General features: G+C 39.2%; 1 protein-coding gene across 1 annotated transcript in view; it reads right to left on the reverse strand.

The window, feature by feature from the left end:
* Nucleotides 1–19,463, reverse strand: part of LOC111330851 (structural maintenance of chromosomes protein 4) — a 63,221-nt gene that overhangs the window by 31,921 nt on the left and 11,837 nt on the right. The window contains exons 12-18 of the mRNA XM_022935815.2: nt 18,875–18,915; nt 13,752–13,808; nt 11,315–11,436; nt 10,793–10,901; nt 5,175–5,236; nt 4,325–4,394; nt 628–789 (exon numbers count right to left, since the gene is read on the reverse strand). Of these exons, the coding sequence (XP_022791550.2) occupies nt 628–789; nt 4,325–4,394; nt 5,175–5,236; nt 10,793–10,901; nt 11,315–11,436; nt 13,752–13,808; nt 18,875–18,915 (623 nt within the window). The remainder of the gene's footprint in view (nt 1–627; nt 790–4,324; nt 4,395–5,174; nt 5,237–10,792; nt 10,902–11,314; nt 11,437–13,751; nt 13,809–18,874; nt 18,916–19,463) is intronic.

Genomic DNA, 19,463 nt, shown 5'->3' on the forward strand with positions numbered 1-19,463 from the left:
GTGTAGCCATGCGATGCAGTTCCAGTTGAGACCCACAAATTGACCCTTGCTCACCATAGAGTCTCCAGTAGCTCAGTGGTTGGAGCATCTGACTAGATCACGGAGGGTCCTGGGTTCAAGTCCCATCTGGGACTTGGATTTTTTCTGACTATACATTATAATTGTTGTTTGTCTCAACAAACTTAGTAGCATATTAAAATAATTTGTTTTGTTCTCAATTAACAGACCATTTGCATAATCAAGATGTAAAAGTTGAGGCTGAGTTTGAAAGAAATGTTTGTGCTGTCTCAAAGTCACTCTATAGATCAAGGGCCATAAAACCTTTAGAGTGAGGTAATTTTTCAACAAATCATTGTTACCACAATGATTTGACATAAGTTAAATTTGTGATTTATGTTGAGATGAGTAAAATAGTCTTCATAAGCATCAAAATAACATGACTTGTTTTCTTTATAACATATTTTGAACACAGTTATGAGAATATAAATATCTATATATATATATATACATATCACAGAGCTTAACAAAAGTTGATATGTCAGCATAAACTTAGCTCATATCAAGTCTCCATATCAGACATGTGAAGCATCAGGTTACATCAATAATAGAAAATCAAAACTGCTGTACCTTGTCAAGGCCAATGAAAGTAGCAGAGCCTATGTTGCTGTGCTTGAGGAAGGTAATACACTTCTGAGCAGTATCAATACTGTCACACACAATGTTGTCTAATGCTCCACATGCTGTACTAATGGCTACATCATATCTATCATCAATTGCACCAAGATCTCCCTACAAAAAATAAATTCAGATGTAACAGTAATTGCAGTTGTCAAGAAAATGCTTATACAGTTGAACCTCCCATCAAGTGACCAGCCAAAATGTCAAGTCTAAGTGGTTTGTTACCAAAGGTCACGCCACGTGGGGCCTGTATTTTAGGTAATTTGCATGTGGTGATCAAACCATATTGCCAGTGCTTATAAAAATCTATAGCAATAACTTTCAGCAACTTATATACAGCGTTTGGGATGATTCACATGAGAAAATCCTGGCTCATTTGTTACTCCAAGTGGTGCTGTCCAAAATTTTCAGGTAAAAGAACACAAACAAAAACTCATGCTGTAAAGCTATTTTGGGAAACACTTCTGGTCGCTCCACTTTTCCGAAATCTGCTGAACAATATTCAATTTTTTGTTAGTGAGAGATAAAGCCAATTGAATATTAAGTAGTTGCCTAAAGAGGTTGAAAACAATTGAAAATTGTAAATAAGCATCTGTTAAAGTGGTCGCTTACCAAGGTTACACCATAATGATTTGACTTGTAAACTTTTGAAATTTTGAAAAGGTGGTCGCTAACAAGAGGAGATTGCTTATGAGAGGTGGTCACAAAGGGAGGTTTGAGTATAAATGTATTTCTTTACTTTTAGAGTAATCATGCAGGGCTCGAAATTAACGGTAACCCATTAACCAATGATTAGTAATTTTCAACATTTGGTTACTAAAAATGTGTCCAACTAACCCGACATGGTTAGTAAATTTACTAACATATTTAAACATTGGTGGACTTCGGGACAAAGAGCACGTAGACCAAACTCTCAGAGGAATAATTAGAATACTCAAGTTGTTAAATCAACTAAAACTCTTTTTAGAGAATGTGCTGTAGATGTACTGTTGTGAAGGTGTAGTCTGATCGTCCGGGTGAGTGTAGTCCTGAGAAGGACTGTTGTCGGTGGCAGTGACTGACGTTTCGACAACCTGTGCGGAAGTCATCATCAGAGTCAAGTGAATGATTGTTGTCAGTAGAATGTTCTTATTCCAGTTCGCGTGAAATGATCGGTTGGTTTTGCCGTGATGTTATTGGCTGTAAGACTCAAGTGACGTAAGTCGGTCGTGATTGGTCTGTTTCGGTCTGTCGGTAAAGTTGGGTGGTTCTTTTTCGGTCGTTTGTGATGTTTATGTCGTGAATGAGTCGTTTGTATGGGGCGGGTAGTTGTTGACATCTGTTTAGGGGAGTCTGTTCTAAGTTAGTAAACCAGCTTTCCAGAGTCAGTCGTTGAAAATAGTCAGTGCTGTAGGTTAGGCATTGCGCAGAGTCCCAGTCAATGTTGTGGTTGGTAAGTCGATGGTGTTCAGCAATGTGATTGCTGACATCACCTTTCCTCGTCGCCCGTCTGTGTTCAGTCAGTCTTGTTGTGAGGTTTCTGCCAGTCTCACCAATGTAGGAGGCTTGGCAGTCGGAACAATTGATCTTATAAATCGTTCCCTGTCTGTTCCTCAGTTCGTCTTTGTCTTTAACGTTGGTTAGTAACTGACGTAGTGTGGTGATGGGTTTGTGGGCGACGCAGATATTGAAGGGTAGTAAGATGCGCGAGATGTTTTCAGACATGCCTTTTATGTACGGTATGGTTGCTGTAGTCGTAAGGGTTGCGGTGTCGTTTGTTTTGGTAGTGGGTCGGTGAGTGTTTTGTCGGATGAAGTCGTTGTTGTAGTTGTTCTTCGTAAAAACACGGTGAAGGTATTTGTTCTCGTCGGATAAGCTGTCTGTCGAGTCACATACTAGTTGTACGCGTCGTGTTAGAGTTCTGATAGTTGTGGCTTTGTGTAATGTAGGGTTGTAGGATGACTCGTCTAGTAGTCTGTCGGTGTGTGTCGGTTTCCTGTAAACTGTCGTTCGTAATGAGTTCTTGTTGTGGCTTACCAGGCAGTCTAGAAAAGGAAGTTTGCCATTTTCTTCGACTTCTCTGGTAAACTGTATGTCAGTGTTTTGTTCGTTAAGGTGGTTGTGGAATGTGTCAATTTCGTCGTGTCGAACAGCGGTGAATGTGTCGTCAACGTAACATAACCGAAGCGGTATCGTTTGTCGGCAAGTCGAAAGGGCACGTTCCTCAATGTTCTGCATCACAATTTCTGCTATAACAACAGAAACCAGAGACCTCATGGCAGTGCCGTGTAACTGTTTGTAGTGTTTACCGTTGTACTGAAAGTAAGTAGACGTTAGGCAAATGTTCAATATCTGCGTCGTTAGGCAAATGTTCAATATCCACGTCGCCCACAAACCCATCACCACACTACGTCAGTTACTAACCAACGTTAAAGACAAAGACGAACCGAGGAACAGACAGGGAACGATTTATAAGATCAATTGTTCCGACTGCCAAGCCTCCTACATCGGTGAGACTGGCAGAAACCTCACAACAAGACTGACTGAACACAGACGGGCGACGAGGAAAGGTGATGTCAGCAATCACATTGCTGAACACCATCGACTTACCAACCACAACATTGACTGGGACTCTGCGCAATGCCTAACCTACAGCACTGACTATTTTCAACGACTGACTCTGGAAAGCTGGTTTACTAACTTAGAACAGACTCCCCTAAACAGATGTCAACAACTACCCGCCCCATACAAACGACTCATTCACGACATAAACATCACAAACGACCGAAAAAGAACCACCCAACTTTACCGACAGACCGAAACAGACCAATCACGACCGACTTACGTCACTTGAGTCTTACAGCCAATAACATCACAGCAAAACCAACCGATCATTTCACACGAACTGGAATAAGAACATTCTACTGACAACAATCATTCACTTGACTTTGATGATGACTTCCGCACAGGTTGTCGAAACGTCAGTCACTGCCACCGACAACAGTCCTTCTCAGGACTACACTCACCCGGACGATCAGACTACACCTTCACATGTTACCCCCGGGTTCAAACCATTTACTGCAGATGTACTGTTCTTGGTAAACGAGAGGGAAATAAAATAAGTGCATAATTGTCAACATTTTTAAGGTCAACATGCAATTTCAGCTACTCTTTAATTTGTCCTAGTTGTTATTATCAAAATGTTGAATATTTGAGATATCGTAACTTGTGAGCTTGGATACCAAACTTTATAATGTGGTTAGTAGAAAAGATGTCTACTAACCCGAAGGGTTAGTGCTCCAAAAATTAAATTCGAGCCCTGATCGTGTATTGTCAAATAATAAAAAAATAATACAAAACAATTGTATGGATGGTAATCATATATCATTGAGAGAATATTAATCACATGTATTCTTGTAAGTGCTCCTATGAAGTTTACCAATTAAGTCTTCCCAAAAGAGTTATGGATTAAAATTAATGGTCCAACAAGTCCTCAATAAATTGTTCATTTGCTCAAGGAAGTCATCGGCACTTATTTGAAATTCAAATAATTGAATAATCTTAATTCAGACAAAAAAATGTACTATACATCCCTTTTATTTCAGATTTCATATCTTTTAAGGCAGCAGACAGCAATCAAAGGAAACTACCTAATTGGATCACTTACCAGACGACCAAAAATTCCTGGAATCTTTCCAGATGCTTTTTGCTGCATGAGAGCCTCCAGCACTCGTCCTCTGTTACAGAGAAGAAATACCTCAATCATACAGCTAACATTATTAACCTTGGATCCATTTCCTTAACAAGAACTCCAGTGGGTTAGATCTAATGGAACCAGTACAAAGATCCAAGCAACAATGTTTCATGTAATTTATCCCAAAAAACAAGTGGAAGTGTTTCATAAGGGGTTCCAAACACAGAGAAAGAGATGAAAGCACTAGGCAGCAGGACAAGTGCTTTTATTGTATTGCAGGTGTAGAACTGGTAGCCATTCTGACTCTCTGTTTAATTATGAAAAGGCTAGGGCTGAGAAGACTAGAGAAGTGTCTACAGTATCAGGACCATGCACTAGCACTAACAATTCTGAAATTACATTGCTAAAGAGCAAGAGGTATCCAGTTGTTTGTAGAGTTCTGATATTCAAGAAATTGTAACTGTAGGTGCACTGAATATTTGTTCTTTTTCTGACTGTTTTCTGAAAATCAAGGTTAATAATGTCAAATAATATTCAGGTCATTTGTAGACTGAAGCGTTTTTGAGATCAAAACCATGTTTCAACTCAGATCAAAACCCTTAAGATTTTTATCTGAGTGTTCATTGGGTATCAAGGTTCATGCATGTAAACCAAATATGCCTAATTTATTGGCTGTTGCCCTGGCGAATTATTAGTGAATTTGAAAAGTAAACAGAGAGGGGGCTAGACACTGAGTAAAACATTTCCTTTGTTTTAAACTTCTGTTATCTTAAATGTACAAGTAATTTATATGAATTAATGTATTTCATTACAAAACAATCACCTGCTATGTGAAGCTTGCAAGGAACTTCTTGCTTCCTCAACTTTAGCTCTTATGCTTCGAAGCTAAAATAGAAGGTAATTTTAGCTTTTTGATTTAACTAGGAATGTTTTTTTTTTCAATAAATTATTCCTTAGCTATCTCAGATGCCTCTAGCTTTTTCTACAGAAAACAAGCCAACCAGAAATCCAATAAAATGGAATACCCTACAATAAAGATCATTCAAACATGAAACGACATTCATTTATGGAATCAAACTGTAGCCCTTTTAATTATGTTAAGAAGGCACACACTCTCGTCCTGATCACATCTACCTTTAGTGCTAAATCAAAGTGCTTATAGACATAATGGTGTCAAGTTTTTACGTGATCAAATATGAGGGAAGGCGCATGGTTTCCTTTCTAGCAAACACCTTAATTCGAACATAAGCATTGTAGTATGCATGGTATCCCTGTGTATTATGTGTATGTATGTCGTGTGACTAGCACATGGAGAGAGATCCGCCATTTTGATTAAAAAAGATCTGTTGACATTTATATTTGTCTCGTCCTGCTTCTTCCTATAATATTACAAGGTGGCAGCGTTGTTAGCCCTACATAATGCCTGCTACAGAAAATTCTAGTCCTGGACTAATTCCACTTCAAGCTCAAATGGCGAATAATCTCCCTCCAGAAAAATTCAGCGGAGCAAAATCACCACAACAAGCTGAACTTTGGTCAAAATGGTTTTGTTGTTTCGAAAGATATCGATTGCATCTGGCCTCAAACATAAACCAGACACTGAGCAAGTCGGAACCCTACTCTACACAATGGGTGAATGCGCCAATGATATTTTTAAAACCCTAAATATCGATGAAGAAAAAGCTTTGTACTAAGAGGTGAAAACAGCCCTTAACAAGTACTATGAAATCTGTTGCAACGTGCTGGTTGAGCGCACCAAATTCAATAGAAGAGTCCAAAAACCGGGAGAACCTGTGGATTTGTTTATACAAGACCTATGCAGACTCACGGATGACTGTGAGTATGGTTTACTCAAAAATCAATTTATTCGTGAGAGAATAATTGACGGAGTGTTAGACGATGCACTTTCTGATCGACTTCAATCCAAATTGAAGCTAACATTAGAAGAAGCAGTTCAAATTAGTTGACAGGCAGAAGCCAGACAACAAAGTAGTGAAGTACAGACTAGCACAAACTCTGTAAATATGGTCAAGTGTGCAAGATAGAATAATAAGCAAAAACACCCCGGGGAAAAAACAACCCCCTCAAAGTATCAACAAGTGCTCCTGCTGTGGTAACCACCCACACCAAGACTAGAAGCAATGTCCGGCTAAGAATGCCACCTGCTTAAAATGCAAGAAGAGGGGCTATTTTCAAGCAGTTTGTCTAAGCCAAAACAGCGAGCAGTCACAATATAAAAAAAAAGGACATGAAATTAAAGAGGAAAATTCAGACATTCCCTTTCTAGGAGAAATCCAAGGGAGGGGGGGGGGGGGGAAACAGCTGGATCGTTCAAGTGGGGATAAATGAAAACGTCACTTGCTGCAAGCTAGATACTGGCGCATCTGTATCCATTGTCAGTGACTCATTACCCTGGTTAAAGTATCAGCCTTTGGAGAATGTCCAGCAAACACTTATAGGGCCTGGGGGGACCTGCCTACCTGTTACTGGATCATTCCCAGCCACGATTAAGTACAGACAATGCAAGATCCAAGGATGAGTTTATGTCATCAAGAACCAGTCATCTTCGCTCCTCAGCAGACGAGCCTGTGTCAATCTCGGTCTTTTCCAATGCCTCAACACACATGTTGAAGAACTGAGTACACAAGTACCTAACTTTAGAGCGGAATTCCCAAAGTTGTTCACCAGACTAGGGAAAATGACAACGGAATATCGTATTGCTCTTAACCCTGATCCCCAGCCAGTGTGCCTGTACACACCAAGAAGAGTTCCCCACCCATTACTCCCCAAAGTAAAAGAGGAATTAGAGAGGATGATTCAAGAAGGAGTCATCTCCCCAGTTACAGAGCCGACTGAATGGTGCTCCGGGATAGTCCCAGCCCTCAAGCCAAACAGAAAAGTTCACATCTGCGTAGACCTAGTCCAACTCAACAAAAGTGTTAAGAGAGAGGTCCATCCAATGTATTCCATAGATGAAAGCCTAGCAAAGCTGAGTAAAAGTAGAGTCTTTAGCAAACTCAATGCTAACAGCGGGTTTTGGCAACTCCCTCTCGACAAGGGGTCCCGCCTACTTACAACCTTCATCATGCCGTACGGTCGTTACTGTTTTAATCGTCTTCCCTTTGGGATCACCTCAGCACCGGAAGTCTTCCAGCGCACCATGACTAGGAGAAATCCAGGGGGGGGGGGGGAAAAACACAACTGGATCGTTCAAGTGGGGATAAATGAAAATGTCACTCACTGCAAGCTATGGGGCTGTTCTTCTACAGCTCCAAGAGGACGGTACCAGGAAGCCAGTGTACTATGCATCTAGATCCCTCTCAGAAACTGAAAAAAGGAACGCAGTTATTGAGAAAGAGGCCCTGGCCGTGACATGGGCTTGTGACAAGTTTTCCGACTACATACTCGGAATGAAGTTTACAGTTGATACTGACCACAAGCCGTTAGTACCCCTTTTCACTTCAACTGATCTCTCCAAAATGCCACCACGGATCTTAAGATTCAGAATGCATTTCATAAAGTATGAACTCGACGTCGTATATATACCCGGCAAGGAGCAAATTACCGCAGACACATTGTCACGTGCTCCTATCAAGAAGAATGTAAATGAGAACGTAGATCTTGTGGAGGAAGTGGAAAGCTTCACACAGCAGATCGTAGCAGGGCTTCCCGCAACGCCTAAGTGGCTGCAAGATATCAATAAAGCCCAAGAAGAAGTATGCAGGATGATCAAGAAGTACTGCCTAGAAGGATGGCCGGCCTACATGCCAAATTCTACCATACTCCGGCCATACTGGGAAAATAAGAAACACTTAACTGTGATAGACAGGATTCTACTATATATGATGACCGTATTGTGATTCCAGCAGGAATGAGGCTGGAGATACTTGACCTCTTACATCAAGGAAACCTTGGGATAACAAAGACGCAAGCATGAGGCAAGATGTCTGTGTGGTGGCCGGTGATTACTACAGTGATAACAGACATGGTGACAAAATGTTTTACGTGTGCTAAGAACAGACCAGTGCCCAAGCAGCCCCTGATGCTGTCATCATTCTCGTTCAGGCCATGGGAAAGACTAGCCGCTGATCTCTTTGATCTAAAAGGAAAGAAACATCTTATCGTAGTTGACTACTACTCAAGGTGGACTGAAGTAAAAGCGCTTCCAAGTGAATTGTCCGAGTCAGTAATCAAAGACCTGAAAGAAATATTTTCAACTCACGGAATTCCAGACTTACTAGTGTCTGATAACGGCCCACAGTTTGCTTGCAAGTCCTTCCAACTGTTTGCAAGTAACTATGGGTTCACTCCTATTACTAGCTCACCAACGTACGCAAGAGGAAATGGCAAAGTAGAGAGAGCGGTATGTACTGTCAAGGATATCCTGAAAAAGAACGATGATCCCTATCTCGGTCTTCTGGCATACGGAACAGCATCTCTTCACAATGGTAATTGTGAAGAAGAGCTCCCCAAAAAACCTGTCGGCCGACTGTCGGCCGACAGTTGACCGACAGGCGGCCGACAGGTTAAGAAAAAAGAAAAATTGTGTAAAAAACGAACAGTTAACGTGACATAACAATCCGTAATGGTGATGTATGACTCGACAGACTTCACCTACTTACCGATCGACGGCAAAGTTGGTAGTATGTAAAGAAACGTTTCTTCCAAAATGTTATCAGATGCGTATAGGATATATCACTTGCGTAATTTACAACACACCAGACAATCTAAGAATCGCATAGGAAGATAATTTAATCGAAAACTCGGCCAAAAACTCTGAAAACCATAAGCTACGTATCAATACAAACACTTTCGTTCCAATCGCCCAACAATGCAACGCGGCCTCTTATGGTATGTTAAGTATGTATGTATGTATTTGTTGCTAGCATCGTAATCTATCTTGCAGGTTTGGGATGAATTGCTATTTCCAATTTCAAGTTTAATAAATGATACAACTGTGAATCTTTTTACTCGTTATGTTAAGTAATAAAATACTATACGTAACAATTCGATAATTAGACTTGGATGCGTGATGCGATAATTGATTTAGGAGCGCGCCGCTAATCTAATGTTGAACAATACACATGTTGGTTCTGTCTCTGTCGGTTCAAGACTTTTTTTTATTTGGTGGCTCCTAAAGGAGCCGTTTGTTTGTAAAACTAAGAAAACCATTAATAATTTAAACCCATATGCTTTTGTAACGGCAAACTTAGAATCCCTAACATTGTGTGATCGTTTCACGGACAAGCTACCGACAAGGTACCGACAGGTTACCGACACATTACCAACAGTCGGCCGACTGTCGGCCGACTGGCGGCCGACAGGTAGCCTATATTTCAGGCAAAACCTGTCGGCCGACAGTCGGCCGACAGACGACCAACTGTCGGCCGACTGTCGGCCGACAGTCGGCCGACAGACGACCAACTGTCGGCCGACAGTCGGCCGACAGTCGGCCGACAGTTGGTCGTCTGTCGGCCGACTGTCGGCCGACAGGTTTTTTGGGGAGCTCTTCTTCTGGCACCATGCGAACTTCTGATGAACCGCCAACTCCGCACCTAGTTACCAACCTTCCCTGACAATCTACAACCAAACCTACGACTGAAAGACCTGGCAAAACTAGATGCAAAAGAGGAACTTTACTGCAGCAACCAGAAAAGCAACCATGACCGCAGATAAAAGGCAAAAGACCTACCAGAACTTCAGAGGGGAGAGAAAGTTTTGTTCTACCCTATTTAGCTACATAAATCCTGTTCTGTTAAGATTACACTTAGCACATTTTGCATGTCACAAGGGTTATATTTCTGCTTTACAATAATCTAGTAATTGATCTATTCTTTAACTAAGGATGACAGGTCACACTTTCTTTAGTTTTACTACAATTCTGCAAAAACATGCTTTGGGCTTTTTTTTCTTTTTAATGGCAAGGCTGCTACAGGTTCTAATCAACAATAGCAGTGGGTTCCATAAGACTGGAGTGGCATGTGCAAAGGCACAATTAATCCCCAAGTGCAGTGCAGTTGATTCTTGGAACAAACAGAAAAGATTGTGTTGATGAACCGTAATCATAATGCGGCTGATCTAAGAGACACAAGATCTTTAACGTAGAGTGGACTTTGATTGTTAAACAATTTGAAAACAAAAAGAACCACTTTAATTTGAACTCTAGATGTTACAAGAGGACAGTGTAAGCAATGAGAGCCAGTGTGATATTATAGTTAACCCTGTTGCCATTATAATAATCATTATTGTTAGTGTCACTATTATTGTCCTTATCATTAGCATCATCATCATTGTCAGCATCATTATCAACATCAATATTATCATCATTCTCAGGATCATTATCATTACCATGTCAGTACCATTATCATTGTCAGTAACAGTGTCATAATTGCTATTATTGTCATTTTTTCAATCAACTTATCATTACACATGGTCACTTACCTCATCAAAAGCTTTCTTTTCTCCTGCAATAACCTTAACCAAATCTTTTTCTGCTTTTTTTAACCTGTTCCTCAATTCTGGAATTTCATCTTGCAGAGATTGAATTTCTCTACCATCACAATCACAAAATAAAATATAATTTCAGTTTTTACTTTGATTAGTGGAGCAATAAACAGTTCCACCACAGAAAATGCATCCTACAAGATGAAAAAGATTCAGATCTCCATATTCCATATTCAAAAGGTACTCCCATAAGTGACCAAGAGACAATTGTTCCTTTTTTACATTATCAATAAAATATCGATACTCCATGCTCCATATTCAAAAGTTACTCCCGTAAGTGACCAAGAGACAACTGTTCCTTTTTTACGTTATCAATAAAATATCAAGTAGACAACTGATGACTTCATAAGAATCATATGGCAAACAGTAAGGAGAATTATGGCAAATCTTAGGAGTGAAAGGGTTAAATGTGAAAATGGTCAACAGGGTGTATATCACTTGAATATTCAGAGCTTTTACCCCTTTCGCTGTGCTCTTGTCTCTAAAGCATTGTTCAAACTGTCTGTAGTCTCTTTGAGCTGGTCCAAAGCAGTCTCATACTGATTCTTGTAAATTTCTAGCTCACTCCTGGCCACATCCATCTAAAGTTACAATAACAATCAAAACTATGGAAAACCAAAGGAAGCCTTGTTGTATACACCAGTTCTCTGATTGAACAATTAACTAAGACAACTTCTGTTTTTTTCTTTGAAAAAAATAACAAAAACATGTTTATAATAATTATTGCTAAATGGGGTTTAATCATTATTAATAACACCACAGCCAGTTAAAATACTCCTCACTGATCCAAATTTTATATTAGGGAATTGTTATCATTCAGTTCAAGATTAAACTGCAAAGGGTGAGAAAAATCTTTTGGGTAGGTTCAGGGCCACCTTAACTAATTGAAAATTTAAGCAGCTCACAGCCCTCTTTTAATATTACAGTTGAGAATGAAAATTTTATCCTTATTAAAAGAATAACAGGGCGTAAAATTAACTTTTTTCCGTTAGCCACTTGGCTCCTAAATATTTTAAAGTGGTAGCCAATTCCAAAAAGTTGGTGGCCATTATGACTCACACACACACACACACACACAAAAATTTTTTTACCCTGTCACTGTACTAGATAGATTATCATATATATCATACAAACATCAAAAATGAGCTAAATTTGCTCGAGCAACAAAGAGGACACTAGAATGGATCATATACAACTTTATAGGTTACCTAAATCCAAGTTGGCATTTAGTGACGATAGATTTACGCTTGAAATCGTGCAAGTGCTGCGTTTCGGAAACAAGCTTAACGAGGAACTTTGCTGCAGATTTATCTTTACAAATCTTCAACAATCACTAGATCTCTGGGTAAGGTGTGATTAGAAATTCTAGTCGCCAATTTGGCAACTAATTTTCAGGATTTGGTCCCCAAAGTAAAAAATTTAGTCGCATTGGCGCCTGTATTAGGTGCAATTTTCGCCCTGAATAAGATTCTGTAATAAGAATGACAGAGGTCATTTTACTAGGATGACAAAATATGTAAAAAAAAAAAAAAAAAAGAGAAAATTTCTGGCCCAGCATTAGGCATTTCCTGATTCCAGAGGTTTCAATAAAATTTCAAGTAGGCAGCTGGTTAGTGAAGGTAACTGACTGTACCAACAAGGGGCCGTCAGGCCCCTTGATCTAGGGGGTCTGGGGGCATGCCCCCCCCCCCAGAAAATTTTGACATCTGGAAGCTCTGAAATGCCATTTCTGGAGTTTTGGAGTTCTGGAGACCAAATTGAGTGTAAAAGATAAAGGAAAACTCCCTACCAACAGCAACATTTTTTTTATTTCTACAATACTAGTAAGCTGAAAATGGAGGTTTGCATGCATTTCCTGGAAGTTTAAGGTCATTGTCACTAAAAACAATGGAGCTAAACAGAATCGCTTACTACTAGTAAGAAAGCGTCCAGTTGCATTTTTAATCTTTCATCCATTTGTCTTTGTTTTTCTTCCCACGAACCCATAAACAGTTCACAGGTGAAAAACATTCCAAGCTTCTCTGCCTACCCACCAGGACACCCGCCAGACAGGCAGCAGAAACCATGATAAGATCAATTAGCTGCAGCTTTTAACTCAGACTTCATATGCGAGCGGAAAAAAATGATAAAACGCTTAAATGAGCGTCCGATTATTTTGTTTTCATTCTGTTCTTTTAGTAATACCATGACACAAGCATGCGTGATTGTCAAGAAAATGCAGCTTTCATTCAAGGTTCGATTTATCAGGCCACAATGAACTCCTGAACACGATAAACAAATGACGGCAATTAGATTACATACTTTGCATGCAGTTAAATTTTTCATAAACCTCTTATGTCCTAACACCACCCCAAAACGAGTGGAGTGCTGTGACCAACGAGTCACATCTGATCTTTTGATCTTTTGATAATTATTTAATTTTGAAATTGAAGTAAAAAGTTCGTACAAGTCCATCAAAATGAATTTTAATTAAGTTTTCAAAGAATCTTTCTTTAATTATTTAAATTTAAGGAAAATGTAGCTGACTTCTCTGAGCAAAGTAGCCATTGCTTTTCGTCGGCCGTCGGTGCTTATTGCAAGCACTGTGATACCCTTGACTGATAAAAGAACTGGTGTCTAAAAGCAGAAAAACTGTTATAAACCACCCCAAGATGCTTTACATTCACATTAAATAATTGAGAATTTCTCCTAAATTATGTATAAGGTTACTTCCTTGATCTCCATTTGGTAAAAAATGGGATTGAGGCAAGAATGTCTTAGCCAATCTCAAGGGAGAGATGGGAGCCCATAGACTACTATTATTAACGAGTGATACATTTTAATCAGCTCTAAAAGGCAATCTAGAGTTTAACATTAGTTTTAACCTTCAAGGGAAATAAAACAGTTCTCTTCAAACCTTTGACTTGGCTTCATTGACAGCTTTGTTCAAGTCCAGCAACTTTGTTTCTTTTGCCTACAAAAAAAAAAACAACAACAAAAGCCAAAATCTTCAGTTAAAAAGAAACAGCGCAGTCTACAGAAAAAAAATGTTTTCCAAATGTGCATGTCTTCCAACCACCACTGAAATACCCACAACAGCACTGTCCTTCCCAAAAGCTAAAAAAAAAAAGACTTTTCAACCTGTCAAGTTTGTGGCCAGGAAATGAATCATTCAATACAAAAATGACAGGTTTATTGTTTGAATGGTTTTTGAGTATTTATATTAGTAATCATCAATAAAAACCAGGATTAATCAGTCTTGAACTGTTCTTGTTTTAATTCACAACTTCAACTAAGTACAGAGAGCAAAGACTGTCCAGTTGACACTACCATTTAGATGGCCACATCAAGAGTCTTTGTATTCACATTCATCTCATTCACTCTTAAAATCCACAACTCAAAACCAATAGCACAATAACACAAAAGTTGACTAGAAATCACATTAAGCTCAGAATGTTTCTTAGAGGTGATTGAAACCAGCAATAAATGTTGGTAGGAAAAAGTTTGTTTTGTTATGCAACAAGCAGTCAATATGGAGTTATTTATAACTGCTAACAGGGCATGTGAGTGGTGTGTGAATTCCTTTGAAAATCTGGGTTCACCTGGTAATCTACCTCTGGTTAAGAACAGTTAAATCTATCTGTTTGGGTTTTCTTGTGCACAATATCATGTTATCAGTTTTACATATTTGTATTGTACCCAAGGTTAAAGTTTAGGAATATGAAAACCACCCTCTTGACCTTGTCTTCACTGTTTTCTGGACTTTTGGCTGATACATTGTAAGTGGCTACAAGGATGAGATCTTTTTTGGTAAAGCACAAGCAGTAAACATGAATTGTGCCTGAAGCTGACAAATGCTCAACAAACCACAGAAAGTCAACACAAATCAAGCAATTGGCAAAGTGACAAAGTATGTTGTGGGGATGGATTTGGAGTCCTACTCCAAACAGCTGTACACATATTTTCTTGCAAACAGAGTTACAGAGGCTAAAAAGAGGAAGGCTGAACCTTTAACAAATCTCTCTGTGAAAACTCACCAGCTGGTGAAGGATTAAGTAGACCCAGCACAACGGAAAGATGACACCATTACGTACACTGTTACATGGGGTGAATGCAGAAACAATTTAAACCTGAAATGTCACTGTTGGTTGCAAGATATGAGTCTAACATCTATTGAGCCAGGAATTACTGAGTCAGTAAGTTACTATGTAGCAACTCTGAAGCACTTGGCCACAGGATGCAACGTTGGAGAGGCTATGTGAACCAAGTGCATTCATGAACAATAAGGGTTGGGCATTCATGACTCAAGGATGATTACCAAGTTGTTGTCAACCTTTCTCTTGATCTTACAGTTCAAAAGTGTTCGGCATAGAACAGGCTATAGTAAAGATGTTCAAGTGCTCCAAGGAGATCAAGGGCCAGGTACAGCGGTAAATAAACTTGACTCTGCAAGTCTAATGAGATCTAAGCTTCACTCAAGTCTTCACAAAGGGCTCAAGGTCTGAAGTGAGGACACAAGACAGCCTCAGCCTTGTTACTGATGTACAGGATCACACAACTCTTCAAAATGTTTGTTAATTAAAAAGTGCTGAAATAACTGTCCTATACACAGCAAGCATGTAGGAAGTTAGCGAACCAACAAGTGACTGACATTGGGCTAAATTTCATAGAGGGTGGTGACTTCAAAGTAAGTGATGGAGAATATGGAGACCTCTACCACATGTGTCAGTAGAAATAGGAAGCCCATTTCTCTGAAGATCTACCTGAAGGTTGACCTGTGATTACGGACCTGGATACAGGTTCTGCTGTGTCAGGTATGAGTGAAGGAGTGTATCAGAAGTACTTTGAACTTTATTTATTTCACACTATTAATAGATGTTAATATACATTGAAAAGCAAGAGAAAGAGAGAAGAATAATAGTAATATTTGGCTATAAAGATAAGTTTGAGAGGGCATGGTGTCCAAAGTAGCAAAGGCTTTCTAGTTAGACACCGTAATGGTCATATAAATAGATAAATAGATAGCAGCCTATAATAAAAGTAAATCAGCAGTAAAGTAAATAAACTGATTAGGTTTAGTTGAACAAAAGTTGAAGTTTTTGAAGTTTGCATTTTTCCTTAAGAGTAGATCAGCAGCAAAGTAAAATGATCAGGTTTGGTTGAGTAAAAGTTGATGTTTCGATTCTCTTTTGAAATTATTGTAAGGCATATAATAATTATTTAAGATAAGTGGGTACAGTTTCCCATATCTTTAAAGCAGAGAATATAAAAGATGTTTTTCCCATGTTGGTGGATACTCTTGGTCTAAAAAAGTTATTATGAGTAGCAAATCTTGTATTGTAATTATGTTTTTCAGATGCTGGGGTCAGGATATGAAGGAAGATATCTGGAATGCTATCACTTTTAGTATTAATCTTATACGTAAGACAGCATATTCTGAATTTAGAAATAGCTTCCAACTTTAGAATTCCTAATAGTTTCTAATAGGGATTGGCATTCCTATGCAATACCTATGTCGTGTTCCCAAAGTAATGATTCAATACAGAGGACAGTCTAAGGAACTTCCAATTTATGTTAAGAAGAATGAAGGACCCACTATTTGTGGCAGAGAGTGATTAGAGTCTATTTGATTGGCCCTTACTTCAGATAGAAACATTAGACATCATTTAAGCCCTGGAAGATGTGTTGAGAAAACACACCAGTTTTTTTTTCATTGAAGTTTTAAGCAGGGTGAAGAATATTCAAGAACAAATACAGCTAAAACAAGATGCTCAACCTCAATTCTGGAAAGCCTGCCCAATAGCATTGGCTGGAAAACCAGCAGTGAATGAGGCTTTGAGAAAGCTAGAGGCTGAAAGTAGCAACGATTGAGCGGGCAGCCCCACTGTTGTGATTTCTGTGAAGAGGGATGGTAGTGTAATGGGTATATGGAGATTTGAAGGCGACAATTAGCCCTCAGTTGGAGATCAATGAGTACCCTCTTACCCACATTAAGGATGTTTATGTCAGTCAAGGTGGGGTACATTATTCCTTGTCCTTAACCTGCATCATGCTTACTTTCAAATGGAGGCTGAGGAAAAATCCAGGCTTTTTCTTACCATTAATACAACCCATGAGTTGTACCAGTAGCAATGTTTAATGTATAGCGTGGCTTCAGCACCAGCCATCTGGCAAAGGGCCAAGGACCAGGTCCTGCAAGACTTGTTACAGTGTTGTAGAGGCTTGAAGAGTATGGTTTAAAGGCCAATCCAGAGAAGTGTAAATTTCTTAGAAGCTCTGTGGAGCATCTGGGACATGTCATGCCTGCAGAAGGACTAAACCAATCTCCCTAGAAAGTAAAGGCCATTACCAATATGCCAAAATTTGAGGATGTCACACAACTGCATGTTCTCCTTGGCATGGTCCAGTATCATGCAAAATTCCCACCTGACTTGACTAGCTATCTGGCTCCACTACACAGTGGTTACAGAAAAGTGTAAGGTGGTCATGAGAAACCAAGGAAGAAGCCTGTTTACAGGTGGTAAAAGAAATGTTGCTGGAACTCAGTTCTTTTAAGAAAAATATTTTAGGTTTTCAACTGCAAATAGTGTTAAGCATGTGAGTGGACCCTATCACCCCTCGACCAATGGTCAGGAAAAAAAGACTGGTACAGAGTTTCAAGAAAGGGATAAAGGTTGACAAGTCTTGGAGAACTCAACACAAGCTTGATACGTTCCTACATATCAGTCAGTTCCACAAGCTACAACTGATCTCAGCCCTGCACAGCTTCTCCTGGGCCAAAATATCAAGACAAGGCTGGACTTAATTAAACCATATGTTTCAACGGGGGGTCAACAAGAACACCTTAAGTTTTTTGTCAATGACCAGAATATATGGGTCTGTAACAAAATGGGTGTGTGGCAGGCATTGAGCAAATGCATCCAGTTCTTTACAGTGCCAGGGTAAATGACTAGACCTGGAGGTGCCATGTGAAGCAGCTGCAGGATAGCTACCTCACCCCATCTAAAAAGGAAACAATGGGTGATTGTGTGGTTCCTGAGGAATGGGAACACAGCATGCCTGTTTCAGGGAACAGAACGGGTGAATGCACTTACTAAGGCCATGATGTCATTTGGGGAGGTCCACCTACCAGTACCTAAAAGTCAGCAACAGAGCCCTGAACTGACGTTGACTACCACCTGTGTAGGGCAAGTTTTAATAGGCCTATGTTTGGGACTGGGGAGAACTTTATTCCTGAGATAGCAATCCTAACTTTGTTTGCAACTGGAGAATATTATCTTCATTTTTCATGTTGTATTATGTTTGTTCACAATTTGAAGTCTTAGAGGGAAGGAAATTGTTAGATCTTCCCGCTTAGGTTTTCTTGTACACAATGTCACATGACAAGCTTTTCATATTTGGATTGTACACAAATCTAAAAATAGAAAAGACAGTAAAAACTGACATCTTGACCTTGTCTTTTACTATTTTCTGGACTTTTGGCTAATACATTACAAGAACTACATGCTACAGGAGAGTAGATGACAAGTGTTCTAAAGTTAAGCATAGCATGACAAAGCGTGACAAATAATTCTGAAGTAAACTTTGATTACATAATTACAACCGCAAATATGATTTATGTGTAACCCTTTGTTGTTAGAGTATTCGTGAAAATATTCCTACTATGTGTCGCATGGAAGATAGAAACTTGTACTTTTTTTCTGTCTAAAAACACGTAGGAACACTAGTTCCGCAGGATTTACAGAAGTGTCCTCCCATATCTGTGAAATTGCGGATACATGGTAATTAAGTTGTTTATTCCAAGCGAAACTCGTATTATCTTCTGTATTTTGTATCACATATGATTTAGCTACCATTATGTATATAAGAACCTTGATTCAAGCAATAGAGTAGATTCAGTTGATTGTAAAGCAGTTGAGTGTTCTGCACCCCGTGTGCGAGCTCGCGTTAAACCCAAAGTTTGCCTAAGCATCGAAACAGCTTGACACTAACCGACCCTTGGCCGAAATTATACTACACAAGTATTCTTGAATTCCTAACCTCCTTTTCTGTTTGGAGGCCCTCGGTCTCACTCTTTAACCCTGCAAAAATTAAAAACAATGATAAATTGGAATGAAAACATCCACATATGAATCAAAAATTGAAAACTGATAAATTGGAATGAAAACATCCACATATGAATCAATATGATTCAAAACCTTCTAAGAACCATAATTCGAATGAATGGCCCTGAATTGAGCATCAAGGTCTAGCATTCAGTGTTCTAACCTTGATGATAGTAATGAACATCAAGGCTTGACACGAATGGTGTCAACTAGCCACAGACTGATGGAAATTAAGTTTTGGCTAATGGTTTTTTATATTAATATTATCATTCTACTATTATACTATTATTTTATATTACTTCGATTTCCATTGGTGAAATTGACTGAACTACAGTAGTTTCTGTTTTTCTGATTGAAGGAAGACAAACAGAAATACCTTTCTCAGAATTTCATTGTGGATGTATCACGCATTACTGGATGTGTGCTGTTTAGCAAGTATGCAAATTTAAGTCTAACTGTTGTTGTGTGGCAGGTAAACAGGTAAATGAACATGTTACTATGTTGAAAGAAATAATTGACAGTCA

This window comes from Stylophora pistillata, chromosome 7, assembly GCF_964205215.1.
Source record: "Stylophora pistillata chromosome 7, jaStyPist1.2, whole genome shotgun sequence".
In the NCBI taxonomy this organism is placed as follows: domain Eukaryota; kingdom Metazoa; phylum Cnidaria; class Anthozoa; order Scleractinia; family Pocilloporidae; genus Stylophora; species Stylophora pistillata.